General features: G+C 39.0%; 1 protein-coding gene across 1 annotated transcript in view; it reads left to right on the plus strand.

The window, feature by feature from the left end:
* kif15 (kinesin family member 15) overlaps positions 1 to 18,172 on the plus strand; it is a 26,661-nt gene extending 8,489 nt beyond the window's left edge. Inside the window, exons 15-36 of the mRNA XM_016496055.1 lie at positions 3,108 to 3,294; positions 3,623 to 3,764; positions 3,876 to 4,017; positions 4,100 to 4,282; positions 4,471 to 4,599; positions 4,675 to 4,768; positions 5,422 to 5,587; positions 6,489 to 6,639; positions 6,731 to 6,816; positions 7,620 to 7,698; positions 7,837 to 7,924; positions 8,718 to 8,821; positions 9,345 to 9,467; positions 9,541 to 9,687; positions 11,100 to 11,192; positions 11,716 to 11,880; positions 12,122 to 12,225; positions 12,305 to 12,368; positions 12,543 to 12,580; positions 13,638 to 13,770; positions 16,783 to 16,914; positions 17,949 to 18,172. Coding sequence (XP_016351541.1) covers positions 3,108 to 3,294; positions 3,623 to 3,764; positions 3,876 to 4,017; positions 4,100 to 4,282; positions 4,471 to 4,599; positions 4,675 to 4,768; positions 5,422 to 5,587; positions 6,489 to 6,639; positions 6,731 to 6,816; positions 7,620 to 7,698; positions 7,837 to 7,924; positions 8,718 to 8,821; positions 9,345 to 9,467; positions 9,541 to 9,687; positions 11,100 to 11,192; positions 11,716 to 11,880; positions 12,122 to 12,225; positions 12,305 to 12,368; positions 12,543 to 12,580; positions 13,638 to 13,770; positions 16,783 to 16,914; positions 17,949 to 18,008 — 2,610 coding nt within the window. The 3' untranslated portion in view covers positions 18,009 to 18,172. The remainder of the gene's footprint in view (positions 1 to 3,107; positions 3,295 to 3,622; positions 3,765 to 3,875; positions 4,018 to 4,099; positions 4,283 to 4,470; positions 4,600 to 4,674; positions 4,769 to 5,421; positions 5,588 to 6,488; positions 6,640 to 6,730; positions 6,817 to 7,619; positions 7,699 to 7,836; positions 7,925 to 8,717; positions 8,822 to 9,344; positions 9,468 to 9,540; positions 9,688 to 11,099; positions 11,193 to 11,715; positions 11,881 to 12,121; positions 12,226 to 12,304; positions 12,369 to 12,542; positions 12,581 to 13,637; positions 13,771 to 16,782; positions 16,915 to 17,948) is intronic.
* Positions 18,173 to 18,325: the final 153 nt, after the last annotated feature.

Below are 18,325 nucleotides of genomic sequence, written 5' to 3' on the forward strand. Positions count from 1 at the left end.
TAACTGTGATGTTCTGCAAAACAACAAGCTTTAAAACATTTTTTTTCTTACTGGTGAAAATCAGATGGTCAAATCTGTTTTCTCTCAGGTACTTCGCAGTGTAAGCTTCACAGTGAACATTACTACATCACTCTCGTCAATGTAGTCCATATCAACAACTCAAATATATCTTGACTCCATATAGTGGTTATTTTGGGAAAATCCCAGGTATTTTGAGCAGTAGGGTTATAAAAAATATGTGCTAATATAAAATTAAATTAAGTAGCCTATATAAAATTGCTAAATAAATCTATCAGTACTTATTTACTTAAGTACATAAAAAATCTTTTGTACTTCCTAGAAAAAGTTGTTGAAGTATGGTTGTACTTTTGTACTTTCACTCGAGTAAAATTGAAAAAGGAGTACTTTTACTTTTACTGGAGTAATATTTTATTATATGTATCTGTACTTTTACTCAAGTACTTGATTTGTGTACTTCGTCCACCACTGGTCTCCTGACCTGGATTTAGGTGTTTTAAAACCATTTGTGAAGCCCTCTGTAAAAAAACTTGGGTGTTTTAATGGATAATGATTTTAAACTGGATAAACAGATTGATTTGGTAATTAAATCTAGTTTTTCCCAGCTGAGGCAACTTTCTAAGATTAAATCTTTTCTGAGTTTCAAAAATTTTGAAAGAATTATACAAATTTTTATTTCATCCCGTCTTGACTACTGTAATGGACTTTATGTAGGCATTAGTCAGGCCTCCCTCACCAGACTGCAGATGGTTCAGACAGACTTAATACAGCCATATGCTCCATCGAGGGGACTTGGGTCCGCTGACCATTCATTGTTAGTTGTCTCTCGTGTAAGGCTGAAGAGCAGGGGTGACCGTGCGTTTGCAGTGGCGGTCCCTAGACTTTGGAATAATTTGCCTTTACATGTTAGAAAGGCCCAAACACTTACTGTTTTTAAGTCTAGCTTAAAAACCTACTTTTATAGTATGGCGTTTAACACTGTGTGAGAGCTGCTATTTTATTTGACATTATTCTATAATATTTCATAATATTTTTAACTTTATTCTATTTGTCATATTGCCTTATTCATGCTTGTACAGCACTTTGGTAAACACATGTTGTTTAAAAAAAGTGCTTTATAAATAAACTTTGACTTTTGACTGAAGACTTAAAATAAAACTCCAGAAAGGTGTAAAATATATGTGACCTTTAATTTATTTCCTTAATGTTTCTCTTGTGGCCCGAACATAGTGAAAACAATGAGAAGAAACGTATTTCGTGTTGGAACAGGTTGTTTTAGAAAGTCGGTGCTTAAAATAAAGCTACTCTTAAGTTTTATTGATAAAGCGATACTGAAGTGTAACAATTTTATTTAGGCTATAGGCCTATAATTCATTGTAGGCTATAAAAGACCTGTTTTAAAAGACATTTTAAAAACATTTTCAATGAGGAGTAGCCTAAGCTAATAGCCTAATCTTTTATTTTCTTCACAGGCTGTGGAGTCACAGCACGTCAGTTATGCGGTGATGCGCTATGAAATGATTGCGACGCAAATTAATTGTAATATTAATTTAATTATAAAAGTAACCTAATAACAATAGCCAGAAAATAACAGGCTTACATTAATTGGAAATGCCAAATACTCTTAATAATGACAATATCTCTGGCTATCGTAGTTACATGATTATCGTCTTTCAACTCACTCCATCGTCTTATCGCGGGGCCCCCCCCGCAGTGCGTGCCCATCTGCTACGCCACTGTCCATGGCACATGATTTTTTTTTTTTTTTTTTTTTTTATAAACACCCAAGTAATGTTGTCCAGTAACTTGTTTCAATTATTTAAGCATTATTTTATTTATTTGTAAGGCTGTTTTATGTTTGATTTACGTTGAAGTGTTTAATGCCTTTTAATGGTGAGACTTTTTTGGTAATCAGGCTCTCAAAAATGATGTAAAAATGTGGATTTAGATATATCGGCCAACATATCGGTTATCGGCGTTCATATTTAAAGAATTATCGGTTATCGGTATCGGCCAAAATTTTCATATCGGTGCATCTCTACTACAACTAATAACAACAACAACAGAACACATTACATAATTGTTGTTATTAAATGAAATATCTGGACATTTAACACTTATTTAATAACATTACAGATTGATCTGAATAAACAGGGTATGTGCAACTTTGGTGTATAAGACAGCAAGCTGTATTTTGTGCGAATGATATAAATCATAATGTGATTTTGTAGAAATTGTAATCAGGTGCTAAAAAAAAAATAGTACCCATTAAAATGTCTTTACATCAAGGACCCGATCATGGAACAATGCACAGTACAAGAGCAGCGTTGAGCTTCTTGAGTCTGTTCAGTAAGGAGCGTTTTGATTGGTGGATTGGCTGAACGGAACATCCTCCAAAAAAAATATATTTATGACTCTTAACCTGCCAGGAAGGTCTCAAAAATACCGCACACTAATTCAAAGCAGTTCACGCACGTGTGACGATTTGCAAATGCAGATTCAACGATCCATAAATACATGTAACATCATTCATAAATGTGTGATGGAAATTAAATCAAGAACTTGATGTACAGTTTAAGGGGGTCTGAATACTTTCCGTACCCACTGTATACATATTTGGGTAAACATTTTACATTTATTTAGGTAAGATGCATTTATGTGAAAATTTGGGGAAATATTTATGCGTTTACTTGTGTATTTATAAATTGTGTTTTGAATTTATGAATCGGATTTTGTAAATGTAAATTGTGCTGTGCATTTATGAATTGTGTTTTGTAAATGTATTATTTTTGAGGCTGATCTGGCACCATAGTAAAACATTCTACAACCAATTTCTGATCTAAGCTTCAGATTTGGATGTATATTTTGGGATTGTTGCCCTGCAGGGAAAGTCCAGCTGTGTCTTTAGGAACTTTTAAGTGTCTTGTAATCATAGACTTTCTAATGTAATAGAACAATTTCTTCTAAACTGTGATAGATGTAATTAAAAAAAAAAAAATCTAGATCTTCAGAATTTTGTAAATCCTTACAGTCTCTGGGGGATTGAACAATTTTAATTACAACTCTGTGTGTGTGTATTATTTTGTTAGGTGGAGCACCACCCACGGATGATGCAGTACGCTGCGGAGAACTGTGCGCTGCGGGAGGAGATTCGAGCCCTGCGTGCTCTGGATTCTGTCAGATCTGCAGTTGAGACCAAGGCTCAGTCATTAACCGCGCTGGAGAAAACCTTCCTGCAGCTGCTGGAGGCTCAGACAACAGAGGAGAGCACAGGAGGTGAAGAACTCAAGCCTCCATTTTAACAGTTAAATGCTCTTTAGAGTTGGACATTTAGAACTATTTGTTTCTCTTTGCAAACTGGTGGAGACCACTGTTGCATGAATTGATGTAATTCAAAAATTGTCAAAGACCCATTTAGCTTTCCTTCCTTAAAACCCAGATGTGTTGACTGCAAAAAAGCTCTTAATTGTAATTACATATTTGTATCTATTAAATAGGTCTACAATAAAGTCAACACAAAAGTTGCAATGCTATGTTTGTCTTTATCGTAAAATGTGAAGCACAGGCAGGTCACTTAAGCTACTGTTAATGTCTTGATTCATAGCTCCGCCCATCTACTCCACCCCTGTCACTATGGAGACGTTGTCATCAGTTTCCGTGGAGAGGATAAAGGTTCAGCTGCTGCAGAAACAGTCAGAGCTCACAGCGACAATTCAAGCCTTCGAGGAATTCAAGGAGGTCAACAAGTATGTTCATGTCGCATTCATGTAACATAACTAATGCTTGTCGAATTGAGTGTCTTTGGTGGCTGTAAATTAATAACATTATGACCAGAATGTGAAAATTATACTCCTCAGAAAACAGCTGGCTGAGCTGGAATCTGAGAAGCGCTACCTCGAGAAGTCCAACAAACATCTGGAGAAGATCCTAGAGGCCACTAAAGCCCACAGCAAACAGGAAGTGTCTCAACTCAACAAGATTCATGCTGAGACCATAAAGGTAAAGAGCTCAGACTTCACGTCGGTCTGTTTTAAATGATTTCGAAATTAAACCTCCTATAATGACTACTGCTGCTCCTCAGATTTTGACTACACCCACCAAAGGTTATAACCTGCGTAATCGACTGGTGCCGCTGTCTAGCCCAGACCATCTGAATGGACAGGACGAGAATATCCACGTTGATGACATCCAGAGCGAACAGCCGCCTCCTGAGATGAGCGAGCTGGCCTGTGAAGCGCTCACTGAAGAACTCAAACAAATGCAGGTGCTCACAATGCTTTCGTAGTATAAAATAGTATAAAATCATAAAATTATGATAGTTTGAATTAATTACCAAAATGAGTATTTTCTGATGCAGTTCTTCTGAAGCGTAATTTCATGTTGCAAATTACTGTAGATGTTGTTGTGAGGAATCTGTCTGGACTTAAACTTTTTGGTTTGGTTTGGTTTTAGGAACAGGCTCTCCTTGTTCAGGGCCAGTTAGACGAGGAGGAAGCCAAAAACAGGAAGCTGCTTCAACAAATCAGCAAGCTGGAAGAACAGGTTACCATAGCAGCCGAGAAGTCCAGTCGCACAGAGGAGGTGTGTTTGCAGTAGTGTTGGGTGTTTCTGGTGCTCTGGTCCATGCATTGGTTTGACATTGCTCTCTAACTGTAGATGTTCGGTGCTGAGCGACACTCGCTGCTGGAAGAACAGGTGCGTCTGCAGGAGCGAATCAGGATGCTGGAAGATGAAAACAGAGAGATGGATGGTGAGTCTTGAGCTGATGTTGAGTTTCTTGTTAAATAAACTTTTTCATGCTTGTACCTACCCTGACTAAATAATTATGCATTGATGTGGAGCTTGCAGTCCAGTAATGGCGCTTTTCCACTGTGTGGTACGACTCTGCACGGCTCAGTACGGTACGGCACAGCACGGCTCGGCTCGGTTTGCATTTCCACTGCAGTTCAGTACCGCTTTAGAGTGGGCGGGATTATCCACATGTCGTTATAGTTGCGCCGCCTCTTTTGCCGCGTCATCCCGCGTCGCCCCATCAAGCTCTCGCTGGATCCGCTCCTCTGCTATCAACGAGAGCAACGTCTGTACTTCCTCAACAGACAACGAAACCTTCGCTGGCTGTGCTGATTTAAATCTAGCGGTTCTGTTGTGTTCAGCTGATCCAATCCGTGATCAGCTGAGTTTACACGTCACGTTTTGGTAACTGTATGGTTCACTTGGAACCTCAACCGAGGTGGTACTAAAAAAAGTACCAGGTACTGTACCCAGTGGAAAACCCCCCAAAAGTGAACCGTACCGTGCCGTACCATGCAGTGGTAAAGCGCCATAAGTGAGTAATGTGTTGATTTAGTAGCCGATCTGACGAATTCTGTGAGTTGATGGCTGTTTGCTGTGACCTCTCTGCAGTGCTGCGGGTGGAGGTGCGAGATCTGCGTGTCGTGTTGCAGTCCTCTGATAAGGAGCTGGAGGCAGTGCGGACAGAACTGCAGCAGCGGAAAGCAGAGCACGAGAGAGAGACCACAGATCTGTCCAAGAGCCTGATCAGCACACAGCTGCAGCTGGACACTGTCAAGTACATCACACACACTAACACCACTGATGCTCTAATAATAGTACATATACTTGAAGTAGAGGAATTATGGAGTAAATTAACCAAAACAGTTAAAAAGCAAATCAGGACCATCAAGCTTCTTCAAAGCAGCCGGTGTTAGTTTAGTTAAAAATCACATGGGTGTGAGGATTGTGGACGCCTCAATAAGAATGTTTTTAAAACGACAAAACTACAGCCCAGCTACAAAACTAGGCCCACATCAAAACTCATCTGAGTGATCTGTTCACAACTGAGTGCATTATAAAAGTTACAAATGGTTCCTATACAGTTGCTGTTTGAGCCAAGGCGAAAAGGGCATCGTTGTTCATTAGCGTTTTGTTCCAATACCATATTAACAAAACATTTTAATGATGCTAATAATACTAAAAGTATAGGTTATAATAAAGGTTCAACCACTGCATCATAATCAGTCATCGATGAAAATCTTTTTTTTTCTCCCTGTCATTAATGTATGGGCCACAAGACATTGAGTTATTGAGTCAATAAATTATGATTGATATAGCCTACCATTATCAGCATGTGTTGAGGTAGATTCATCTCTCTTCTACGAGACAGTTAATGCAGAGATGCAAGAGATGCCAAAAGCGTGGTCAAGGTTTTTTTTTTTTTTTTGCGCTTTCACTTTTTGTAGTGAAAAATTGACTAAGGTTTGAGCAACTCTTGTGCAAAGTTTGCAGATTGCCTGTGCTTTATCCACGGGCTCACCTTTTAGGTGAAATATTTCTATGGGACTTATCTTTGATCACAAAATGATACACGATTTTCATCACGATTTTGTATCTGTCTGTCTTAGGGTGCAATACAGAATACATTTATATTTATTTCTCTTTGATGCTTAGTATGTCCTGTATGTCGTTCTCAGGCTGGAGTGGAAGCACGTGCTGGAGAAGCAGCGTGATCTTCAGGACATGTATGACACACTGCAGGCTGAGTTTCAGTTCGAGCTGGATCAACACACACAGCAGATGGAGCTGAAGAGCCGAGAGTGCTCAGAAATGCAAACCAAGATTAATGTCAGTATTCATTCACACCCACACTCGCACTGTCACTTGTTCTTAAGTGGGTTTTGGTTTTCACATACTGTGGAAAATCTTTTGTTTGTAGGAGTTGCTGCATACTCTTCAGGAGGAGAAAGAGCAGAATAGCAGTGTGAGATCCCAGCTGACCGCACACAGAGAGAGTGTGTCCAAGTGAGTGAGAGAGACACGCAAACACTTGATAATATCTATAACATCAAATACAGCGAAAATGTGTGTGGATAAGGGACTTGATTTAACTCTAAACAGTGTTGTTGTTGTTTACAGTGGTCCTAAAAGTAATTAGACACTTCAGTCATGCTTAAGTAAAATGCTATTTAATTTAGGTTTAATATTAAAACCAAATATCAAAGCGAGTTAGGCTTAGTTTTTATCTATTTATTTATTTATGTTTATTTTTTAATAGAATAGACAATAGAACAATAGATATACAGTAATGTGAGATGTAAAGTGAAAGTGTTGTCAAATGACTGGCCTTTTAAAAATTGCTTGTAAATCTAATCTTTTTTTAACCTGTATTAGCACAGGTTTTGCATTTCCTTTTGAAACTGATTGATCGTAGGCCTCATTGATCTGTGCTTATGCGCCTCAGTTTTTGAGTGAAAAAAGGCATTCTTTGTGGATAATTCTGGCAATGTTCACTCAAACTGAGGTGCATAAGTTCAGATCAATGAGGCCTACAATTGAGCATTTATAAAAATAAATACAAAATCAGTGCTGATTGACAGAAAACAAGTTGATTGAATCCAGTATTTGGTAATAAAATAGCGTAACAGGAAATTCATAAGCAGTTTTTGTTTGCTGGTCATTTTTGACCAGAACAGATAATAGTGGATTATGTCCATAGCTCAGTGTTCAAATACTTTTTGTAGCAGCTGTACCTGTATGCACTTGTCATTTGCATTAGTAAAAACATATGCACCTATAGACGTGTTGAAGTTGAGTGTGTATTACAGAGAGCTTGTGCAGGCTGTAGAAGAGAATGCCTCACTGAAGAAACACATTACTGAGCTGACAAACAAAAATCAGCAACAGGTATGTGTGTCTGCTCTCAGTTCTTTTGTGATTTGCAATTTGCATGAAAATGTTCTGATGCTGTGTTGCATGACTTCTAGAAGTCGTTTTGGTTCTGATGTATCTGCTGTGTGTGTGTGTGTGTGTGTGTGTGTGCAGAGCGATGAGGTCAGTGCTCTACAGCAGAGTGTGTGTTCATCCAACATGACAATCAACAGCCTCAAGCAGAAGATCGAACAGGACAAAGTGAGAATGCAATGCACTGATCAAGCAGCAGGAAGCTTTCACTCACTGTAAAAACGTCTGTTAGAGGTTAAGAAATAAAGATGATAACATATTACTTTGTAGTTAGGACAACATTTGTTAATGTATCTGCTATCGTTAACTAATAAATGCTATAATTATGAATTAACGTTAACAACATGTCAAAACATATCAGTATGTTTAAATTAACATCAATGTAATATATCACTTATTGCTATAATAGTTCATGTTAACCATAGTGTGTCCAAATAATTAGTTTTAGTGAGGTTTATGCTGTAGTATTACTAATGATTCAAATTCACATAATCACGTCATTCATTCGTTCCAGTACATAATTTTAATGTCAACACATTGCTTGAAATAAGACAACCACTGCAGGCATTTTCAAAGTGTGTTATTGGTAAACCATATGCACAAGCAGCTTATGATTAGTCATTAGGGGGAATTAATATTCTTAAATTTCTTGAAAATAACATGATTCATGCAATTAATTGGTTTCTCAGTATGATCTTATTAGGTTTCTGATGAAATTGATGTTTATCTTGACGTCCATCTAAGAATACTGCCGTTACATTTTATATATATTTCTAATTTCAATCTAAATTTTAATGTTTTTTCTGCTGTGTTACGGCTGGCGTTTCACTGTGTGTGTGTGTGTGTGTGTGTGTAAGCCCTGCAGGCCTGCCGTTATTTTTAATCTATGTCTCTCTTCTTTCTTCTCCTATCTCTTTTTCTCTCTTAAATCTTTCTTTAATGAATCTCCTCTAACAGTCTGCATGTGGTGCTGGAGTTGATGCAGGAGACCAGAGATCTTCGAAGCGAGGTGGCTGAAAGAGATCAGACTGTGTGTTTGCTGCAAGGAGAGATCTCTGACATCAGTGTGAGTATCTCTAGCCGTACACTACATGTGATTGTGATATAACTTATATTTGAACAAGATATCACTAAAAGGGATTGCTGAACTCAGACTTACATGTTTAACAGGGTTTTCAGCTCAGCTCTTTCCGTAATGTAGAGAGAGCACAATGTTGTCAGGTTAAATTAAACATTTTAATAAATAACCAGCAGGCAAATATCGCAGACAGTTATGCTTAATAAATCGAGAGTAGTAGAAATCGTGATCACGATAAAAAATACGGTTTATCGTGCAGCACTGTCTGATCTGAACCAACACTGAACTGACTTGAGTTAAATAATGACAATATTGTCTTTTAGATCAGCTTTACAGCAGAATCTGAACAGTCTCCATTAAGTTTCCATGATTGTTATTTTCCTGTTTATCACTGTGAAGCTGCTTTGACAATCTATATTGTATAAAGTGCTATAGAAGGTGACTTGACTTGACTGTGCTCTCATAGTGCTTTAGGAAGTTTGTATTGATTTCGTGAGTGTTGTACCCACAGGGGAAGTATAGCACTGTGTGCACTGAGAAAGAGCAGATGAAGGAGAGCATGACACACATGCAGAATGAACTACAGGAGCTGCGAGAAGCTTCAGAGAGACGCCTTGCTTCTGACCGTGTAGAGGTATGTGTGTAACTGGGTTTGAGTTTTGAGGTTTTGTCAAAAGCCTAAACTAAAGTGTGTGTGTGCGTCACAGTTGGAACTGCTACAGGAAGATCTGTCCTACGCTACAGATGAGGTGGAGAGACTCAGTAAAGTGGTGGAGGAGCAGGCAGCTTTGCTGGAGAGTTCCCGGACCCTGAACACCGAGAAAGAGCACAGTATAAACTCCCTGAAAGAACAGGTACTGCTCATCCTGCCTCAATTCATGCTACAGTTTTTAAATCAAATATGAGATAATGTAGAGTCCGTCGGTCAGTCATTGTCAACGTCTCTCTGGACTGCTTGATTCTGATTGATCAGTCGTGACGCTCTGCAGCCTGCAAAAATAGATTTGTATGATAAGTTCTCAACCGGTTGGTTGCAAACCAAAAATGTGTGTCAGTGTTGTTTCGATGTTTTGTATACTGCAAGCAAACAGCAACGTGGAATGCAATAATAAAATGCAAAATATAATCATTTTATAGTTAGAATAATAGTATTTGTCAACTTTTAAAAGGGAGGAGAAAATGCTTCCCATATCTTTTAGACATCAAAGGTCTAATCAGACTCTACAGTATTTGGCTGCCGTGCAAATTCATGTCACTTAAGGCTGGACACTGAACAGATTTTAAAATGATAGGCATCATACTCTAAAGTCTGGTAGTGTGTGATCCTCAGTAGTTCCGATTACAAACTCAAGCAGAAACGTGCGGCTTGTTTCTAGGAGACGCGTGACAAGTGAAAACAATGTGGGTGCGTCTCAATCAGCTCCCGAGCTCGTGAATCAGTATATCGTGTGCACGAATCTGGTCACTTGTAAGTTCCCTGACTCATTGCGACAGTGATTACACAATTCCCGGCGACATGACTAGTACAACGTCAATGGACATCATTGCAGGAATTAATCAACTACAGGCAGGACCACTCTCTTTCTGATATTATTTGTATTCTCTTTAAACGCATTGTGCTGTTACATGTCCTTACAACATTTCAGTTGAATATTAATTATAAATGTTAACCAGATGTGTTCATTACCTGTCTAGCGATGTGTGTTTATGCTGAAATATACTAAAAAAAGTGTATTTTCAAATCTTCTATTGCATGTCATTGTATTTTTATCGAGTTGGCTCGTGTGGTTTTTGTTTAACTTCAGAAATGTGACGTAATTTCCGGTAAGGGAGCAAAGTAAGCATCGATGCTCCCTAGCTTTTATGTTGCATTGTGGGATTTTTCAGGGAGCGAACGCTCCAGTGCACTGGAAGGATTTCACGATTGAGACAGCCCTTAAAATAGCCGACTCCCTGATCAGTGCCCTGACTACTAAACTAGGGAGCTGATTGAGACGCACCCTATTGTGTTATAGAATCGGTTCAAAATATCAAACATGTTTGATCTCCTCCGATTGGTTGGATTCATAGTCTGAAGCTAAAAAAATCTGTGACCATCAGAGGTGTGTTGCCCCTGTCGGCGTCAACGGCCAACGTGTTTGTCTGCGGTGTGAATTGGCCTATACACTGCATGATCTGCAGACTGGCTCTGACTGGCCAAAAAATCTGGGCAAAATTTATTTAGTGTATTATTAGTGTAACTAGAACGATTTTTGTGTGTGCACAGGTGGAACAGCTGAGTGATCAGATTAACCTTCTGAGAGTGAGAGAATCTGTCAGTCAACCTCCAGATGCTGCCACTCCCAAAGGAAAAATACAGGTGTGTATGTCTGCTGAGCCATATTTGTGGGGCAAACTGTGAGCTGAACCTGAGAAAATCTCACAAAACCAACTCTTGGGGATGTCATGAAAGTAAATAAAGTTTGTTGTTGTTTTTTAAATGGTAAAAATACAGAAAGTTATCTCTTATGCTGTGGTTTATTGTAAAGTTAAGTTAACGTGGTAACCTGTTTTCTTTTATTGGAATACGGTCATAAATGGCTTGGGCATAAACCGGTCGACCCAGGTCGTTTTTTGCCTCTTTCCCCGATTTCGCACGGGATTTAAACGCATTAACCCGCTTTCTGTCGGCTTATTGAAGTGTGCATGTGTGAAACGTGACAGGAATGCATCGTTAGTGCAGATTTAAGCACATCCGACAGAGTGAGTTTACATGGTTTACTTGTGTTGTCAGGTTACTGATGTGCATGTAAACGGGGAAAACTGGTTATTTTAATAAGCTGATATTTGTGAGTTATCAACTTATTGGTGTGCATGTAAACGTGCTCATTGTCTGCTTTCAGACGCCGCACACCCCCTGTGGCTTTGGCTCGAGTCTGTCTCAGGTGCTGGAGTGTCAGGAGAGAGAGCTGGAGAGCCGACGCTCCTCTATGATCACCATGGAGGTCCTGCTGAAAGAGCTCAATGCAGAACGCACAGCTAAGAACCAAGAGATCGACAGATTGAAGGTTATGCTTATGCACACGCAGTTCCCACTACAGCAAACATACAGCGGGAATCTTACAGCTTATTAAATAATCAAGTCAATAAATGTAATAAATCCATTCGTTTGTTGTTATATACTTATGTACTCATGTTGTGTAAATTGTCAATTTTAATTGCTGTGCACCCAAAATATTATACTTTTGAGTTTTGTTTTTTATAAAACGTTTAACGCGTTTTATAACACGTTTGCCTATGCATCTATAGGCCCAGCTGAATGAAAAAGAGATTGTGCGAATGGAGATTCAAACGCTGTTGGACAAGTTTTATGCCGTCCAGAATCAGCGCAATCAGAGCGGTTGTGCGCAAGAGTAAGAACAATTCACTCACACACTTGTTCATACATGAGTTTTCGGTCCCTGCAATTAAACCGTTTATTTGTCTTTATAGAGATGTGAGGGAGGCCACACACATTTCTGTTTTGAGAGAACTAGAAGAAGAGAAGAAAATAAAAGTATGTCAAGGCAAGACCTAAACAATCTCTATATACGAATTAGTTTACATCACCTCTGAAGTAAAAAAAAAAATAATTGCATAAAAATATATGGTAATTGCCCTTTTGAACCAAACATTTCTATGTGAGGCCCTGTTAAGTTTAATCTTTTTTCTTGTTTGTTTTTTTGCACAGAACTCCCTGATGATGCAGTTGTCTGAATCTCAGACAGCGTAAGTGAGCTGATATTTGTTGAAATCATATTGTTTAGATTATCTGAAGCTGAATTAAACATTTTTTTAGAAGTTTTATTTGTGGTTGAAACCCAATATTCCTTTTGGGCCTATTTACACTTGGCCACTTCATGCATTTTCTTTGATCGGATAGCTATCCAATCGCAAAAAGACCAGGTGTAAATGGCCTCTGAAACGCATTCAAGACTGATTGCACTTGGAGGTGGTTTGAGACGCATTCCAGATGCAACTGGACAAGGTAAAAGTGTCTGGTTGAAACCACATACGTAAATTTTACTCCTACCAGAACAACACAAAAGAAAAAGCAGGTGCAAGCGCATGTTATAACTGCCGGCTCCTGATAGCAGATACCACAGCATTACTGCAACATGCATGTGCAGAGATATGGCCTGTCAGAGACGAGCATCTCTCTTCAGCAAGCATGTGCAAATGAAACTCTCTTCGCCTGTTTAACACAGTCATCTTCATTAAAAGTGTTGAACGCTCAATTCTTTTAGCAGTGCCGATGACGCTCTCAATCTTCGATTGCAGCGCATATCTGTGGCTTTCAGTGACGTGAATCTGCTGAATTTGCAAATAGTGCAGCAGTTTAAGATCAAATTTATATTGGCTTCGCAGAGACTCATTTATGTGGCCAAGTGTAAATGTAACAGTTTTAACTAATCGAAAAGCTCTCTGATGGAGTGACAAGTGTGAATAGGTTCTTTCTTACTGTCCGCTGCTGTTTGGTCTGTTTTCTCCTGCTTGTTTCTTGGAAAAACTGGTTTTGCCCGTCCTTAACCCTGCAGGTCTACACAGTTTGCACTGGAAGCACTTTCTGTTGTAGAGCAGACTGTTTTGTAATACTGCAAAGTGTCTCCAACCACTATTTTCTGCCACCCAAAAGCAATAAGTTTTTATTCCATTATTCCAACAGTTTTTCCATTCCATATTGTGCGTTAAATGTATGAATTGCCATGAAACTCCTGTGACACACTAATCTTCTTACACCCCGTGTGTGTGTGTGTGTGTGTGTGTGTGTGTGTGTGTGTTACAGGCTGCAGCATAATGAAGGCACTCTTGTCCAGTCTCAGACGTGTGTGCAGGAACTGACCACTGAACTTAGGAATCGCTGCCTGGAGCTGCGGGAGCTGCGGCAGAAAGACCATCAGCAGGAAAAACTGCAGCAGGTCAGAGAGAAAGCAATGGCTGCATTTATACTGTAGGTCTAGATGCCCAAATCAGATTTTTTGACTAATCTGATTTTACAGCTTACACCTTCTTTTAAAAGTGACCTGTATCCGATATCTGCATTTACACTACATGGGCTTAACTTGAAAAACGCTTAACATGACTCAATGCATTAGACAGTGATATTAAAAGACCAAACTCTGTGCACACACATAGAAACATTAATGCGATAGTTTACATCAAAATCATTAATTAGTACCGATTCTTCATCCGTGGGTACTAATGGTCTAGCAGTAGAACTTGTGCAAAGCACGTTAGCAGGGTTCTGGGTTTTAATCCGCCCTCGTATAGTTTTTCCTCATTAAAACCAATTGTGTTCTCCAGTGATCGTAAGAGCAGGGACATGTTTGTGTGTGTATTATTTTGTGATTTCGCCTGAACGAATAGAGTCTCCACAACAGCTAGCAATAGATTGAAGCACTCGTCTGTGCACAAGCCGCCGTCTTTAATACTCTGCTAGAGAACTAGAGATGTTTCATTTGAAATAGATATACATCTGTACTGCGAAGCATTTCAAAAACATTTGACATCCAACTCGCATTAACAGGGGAATATCCGAGAATGAGCCTGAAACCGATCTGAGAATATCAGAATGTGTTTTTTCCCTGCTTACACGTTCATGGGCCATATTCGATCTGTGCCACGTGGGAGGACAAAATCACTATTGGGTCACTTGAACCATGCAATGTAAATGCGGCCAATGGTTCAACAATAGGGGACTGCCTGATGGCCTGGGATCAGCGTAAAATATGCTATAAGGATTTGAGGGAATTGTCACACGTGCAAATGATAAACTATCATGATGATGCAGCCCAGTCAGGCCAATTTAAACATTTAAGCGATTTTCAACCATTCAAGTGCAAGAAGACGCTAAAGAATTCAATTCAGTTCTCTCATGCTTTCTGAAGTTTCAAAATCAATGTTCTAAAGCAGCGGTTCTTAATACTGTTCCTTGCGTCCCCCTGCTCTGCACACGCTCTGCATCTCTCTCTCTCTCTCTCTCTCTCTCATTCAGCTCAGCCCCAATTATACACTTATTTTCACATAGCTATGAGAAGCGTTAAACATGGCGCGTGCGTGCAGTTGCCGTACTGTATTAAAGCTTTAATCAGGATAAAACTGTATATTAAAAGCTAACATAAGCAGTAGCATTTACAACAGTGTATCTAAAAGTATGAGACAACAACAAGCAAAAAACATAGGCCTACCATTAAAAGCGTGCTTGCACAGGTTCTGCACGATCCTCTTCAGTAATATCCTCTGCTTCTCTATCGGGCTCAAACTGATAAGCGATATTAATGACGACGTTGTTTACAATACAACCGGAGCACATGCCGCTGAGGTGAGGGGCGGGACGTCTAGACACGCACTAGAGGCGGTTTAGCCAATCACAACACACTGGGCTAGCTAACCAATCAGAGCCCATCGCCTATTTCTGAGGACGGGGCTTCATAAAAGAAGGAAATGATCAGCGTGTTTATCAGAGAAGGGACAGAGCGGTTGTGGAATAAAGGTAAATTATGTGAAAAATAATGCGTTTTTTAAAAAAACGAAGCATTAACACGTTAGACTGCACCCCATAAACACAATCAAGCCTAGAAAAAACCCAGTGAACCACCCCTTTAATAAACATGCAACTGTCTGTGTCATAATCGAACAACAAAACACAAACAGAAAATCTCTTCTTTTGACTGAATAACATTTGTAGCTTTAATGAGAATTTAATTAATATAGTGTAGACCAGTGGGTTTCAAACCCTGGGTCGTGACCCTTGGGTGGATCGCCAGGATGATTTAAGGAAAAAGTATATATGTATGTAACAAAGTTCAATCCCCAGGGACGAAGGAAGGAAGCGGGAACCGGCAAACATAACTTTAATATCAAATTAAACATAAACAGCCAAATGAAAGTAAGCGGCAGCCACCTCACAGCAAGCTTCAATGCATATTTGTGTTTGAGCTCTAGAGCGCATCAAAAGGTTTCTATTTAAAACATGTTTTTGCAGCGTTGAACATTTCAGCCAATCACAGATTTATCTGTCGATTTCAGGAAAGCAATGGCTAATCAGAGGTGTTTCAGAATCCACTCACCGTGCTCTCTCTCTCTCTCTCTCTCTCTCTCGCTCTCTCGCTCTCTCTCTCTCTCTCGCTCTCTCGCTCTCTCTCTCTCTCTCGCTCTCTCGCTCTCTCTCTCTCTCTCGCTCTCTCGCTCTCTCTCTCTCTCTCGCTCTCTCGCTCTCTCTCTCTCTCTCGCTCTCTCGCTCTCTCTCTCTCTCTCGCTCTCTCGCTCTCTCTCTCTCTCTCGCTCTCTCGCTCTCTCTCTCTCTCTCGCTCTCTCTCTCTCTCTGTGTGTGTGTGTGTGTACCTACTTAACCATATTTGGGGGAATTTGTACCCAAAAGTGAGCAAAACCTGACAAAATCGCCGAAAACCTCCATTTGGGGACGTCCTCATTTGTAAAACAACATTTTTTTGAAATTGTAAAAATGTAGAAAGTTTCTGTGAGTGGTAGGGGTGGGTTTAGGTTAAAAAGTGTATAACTATCTGTATATAAAAACAATAGAAGTCTATGTAATGTAAAGTACTTAACACTGAGACCTGATGATTGTAAAGGGGACTGGACTGATTTGGTTGGACATTACAACCTAAAATTCTCCGTATTTCATGTTCCTTTGTCATCTTTTTCTCAGCCCACATTGTTCCAAACCTGTATGACTAAATGCTTTAAGGGTTCAACAGAAGACAGTCAGATTTGTATCAATATGTAGCGCAAAGTGTTTATAAGATGTGGTGTGAAACTTCTTGTACAATAGTTTTGTGATCATTTAAGTTAAAATCTTCTGTAGCTCTCAATTCTCAACAGTGAGGGAACTTAAAGGGAGCAGTGCCTTTAAGCGCATGTAAATGTAAACTTTAAATGTACTTTATTTGAACCCTAGTAGTGTCTTGCAGGAAATCGAGGTTCTGAGAAAGCAGGTGGACCATCTGACCGAGGAGAATGGGAAACTGTTGGGTCATCAGAACCCCAAGCAGAAGATTGAGTACCTGGTCAAACTGAAAAAGGAGATCACCAGACTACAAGAGGTCAGAATGAACATGCAGAGAAGATCGTACATGTTTAAGTAGGAAAAACCATAGCACTTAAATTGGCAGCTGTAGTCCCACTATAGAGTTGAAAGGCCAAATGTCTTTTTCATAGAGGCATAGTAACTCTAAATATGATCACATTTTATTGTTTCGCAAGGTTTGTTTTTTTATGATTAAGGTATGTAAGGATCCTGAGGCGGTATATTTAATCATTCATTGATATGCTCCAAGGTTTGGGCTCTGACAAACAAGCATCAGAGCCATATTACAGAGTTTGGAATAGTTTCAGTCTACATGACTCTAGCATCAGCATGACACTGCCATCGATCTCATTTCAGAGTAGCAGGGCAGAAACTGTTTGTCTCAAAAAAACTAAACGGCTTGTCTCACATTTGCACCTGGATGATCCTCAAGAATTCTGGAACACAGAACTTTTTGGTAGACGTGGTCAAAAACCAAACATTCATTTCATAAGTGGTAGTGTGATGGTTTGAGGATGTTTTGCTGCATCAGGACAAATTCGGACCCTGTGAAATATTTTTTTTTTTTCTTTTTTTTTTTTAAGTATGTTAATCTTAAGGTTTTGTGTAAGCTAGTGTACTCCAAAACATTGTGTTCCACAAAAGAAAGCTTTTAAAGGTTTGTTTTCCCCAAAACGTCTGAGAACCACATTGACTCTCATCATATGGACAAAAAACAAGAGACATTTCAAAATATCTCATGGTCTACAGAAAAAAAGCATACAGGTTGGAAACTATTGATAATAGAATTTCATTGAATTTGGGGTGAAAAATCCCTTTAAGTGTCACAGACTACAGAAAGTGCTTGGTTGCAGTTTTTACTGATAATGGTGGTGTAACTAGTTATTTACTCTTTATTATAAATGTTCCATTTCTTTCCATTAATTCAGCTACAGACTTTTTTTAGCTGATTCAAGTAGAAGTAACTGTTAAAACATCTCTCTTAACATGTTCATGATCCCAAGATGGGGAAGATTTGGCAAACTAATGACTCCGTTTCTGTGTTTTCAGGAAAACGGCAAACTCAGGCAGTGTCTTCATATGGAAGAAAGTCCTAACACGAGCCAATAACATGCTGATCTTGAATATGCTGGACCTAAAAACTAAACGAGATTAAATTCAATCACTTTTTAGGTTTTTAGATGTAATTGTTGGATTTGTCTGTTGATTTAGTTTGATTGTCTTCAATTTTGTTTTTTTGTTTTTTTTTATCCCTTTCTGTTCTAAATGTTAGCTCTTTGTGTACAATTTATTAATTGTAATTATTTTTTTTAAGAAATTATTAAAGCAACTCTTAAAAAAAAAAAAAAAAAAAAAAAAGTGTAACTCATAGACTGTATGGTGTAACTGCTATTTTTGGGGAGAAAAATTTGTTATTTTTTTTATAT

The sequence above is a fragment of the Sinocyclocheilus anshuiensis genome, unplaced genomic scaffold, assembly GCF_001515605.1.
Source record: "Sinocyclocheilus anshuiensis isolate Anshui unplaced genomic scaffold, SAMN03320099.WGS_v1.1 scaffold626, whole genome shotgun sequence".
Taxonomy (NCBI): Eukaryota; Metazoa; Chordata; class Actinopteri; order Cypriniformes; family Cyprinidae; genus Sinocyclocheilus; species Sinocyclocheilus anshuiensis.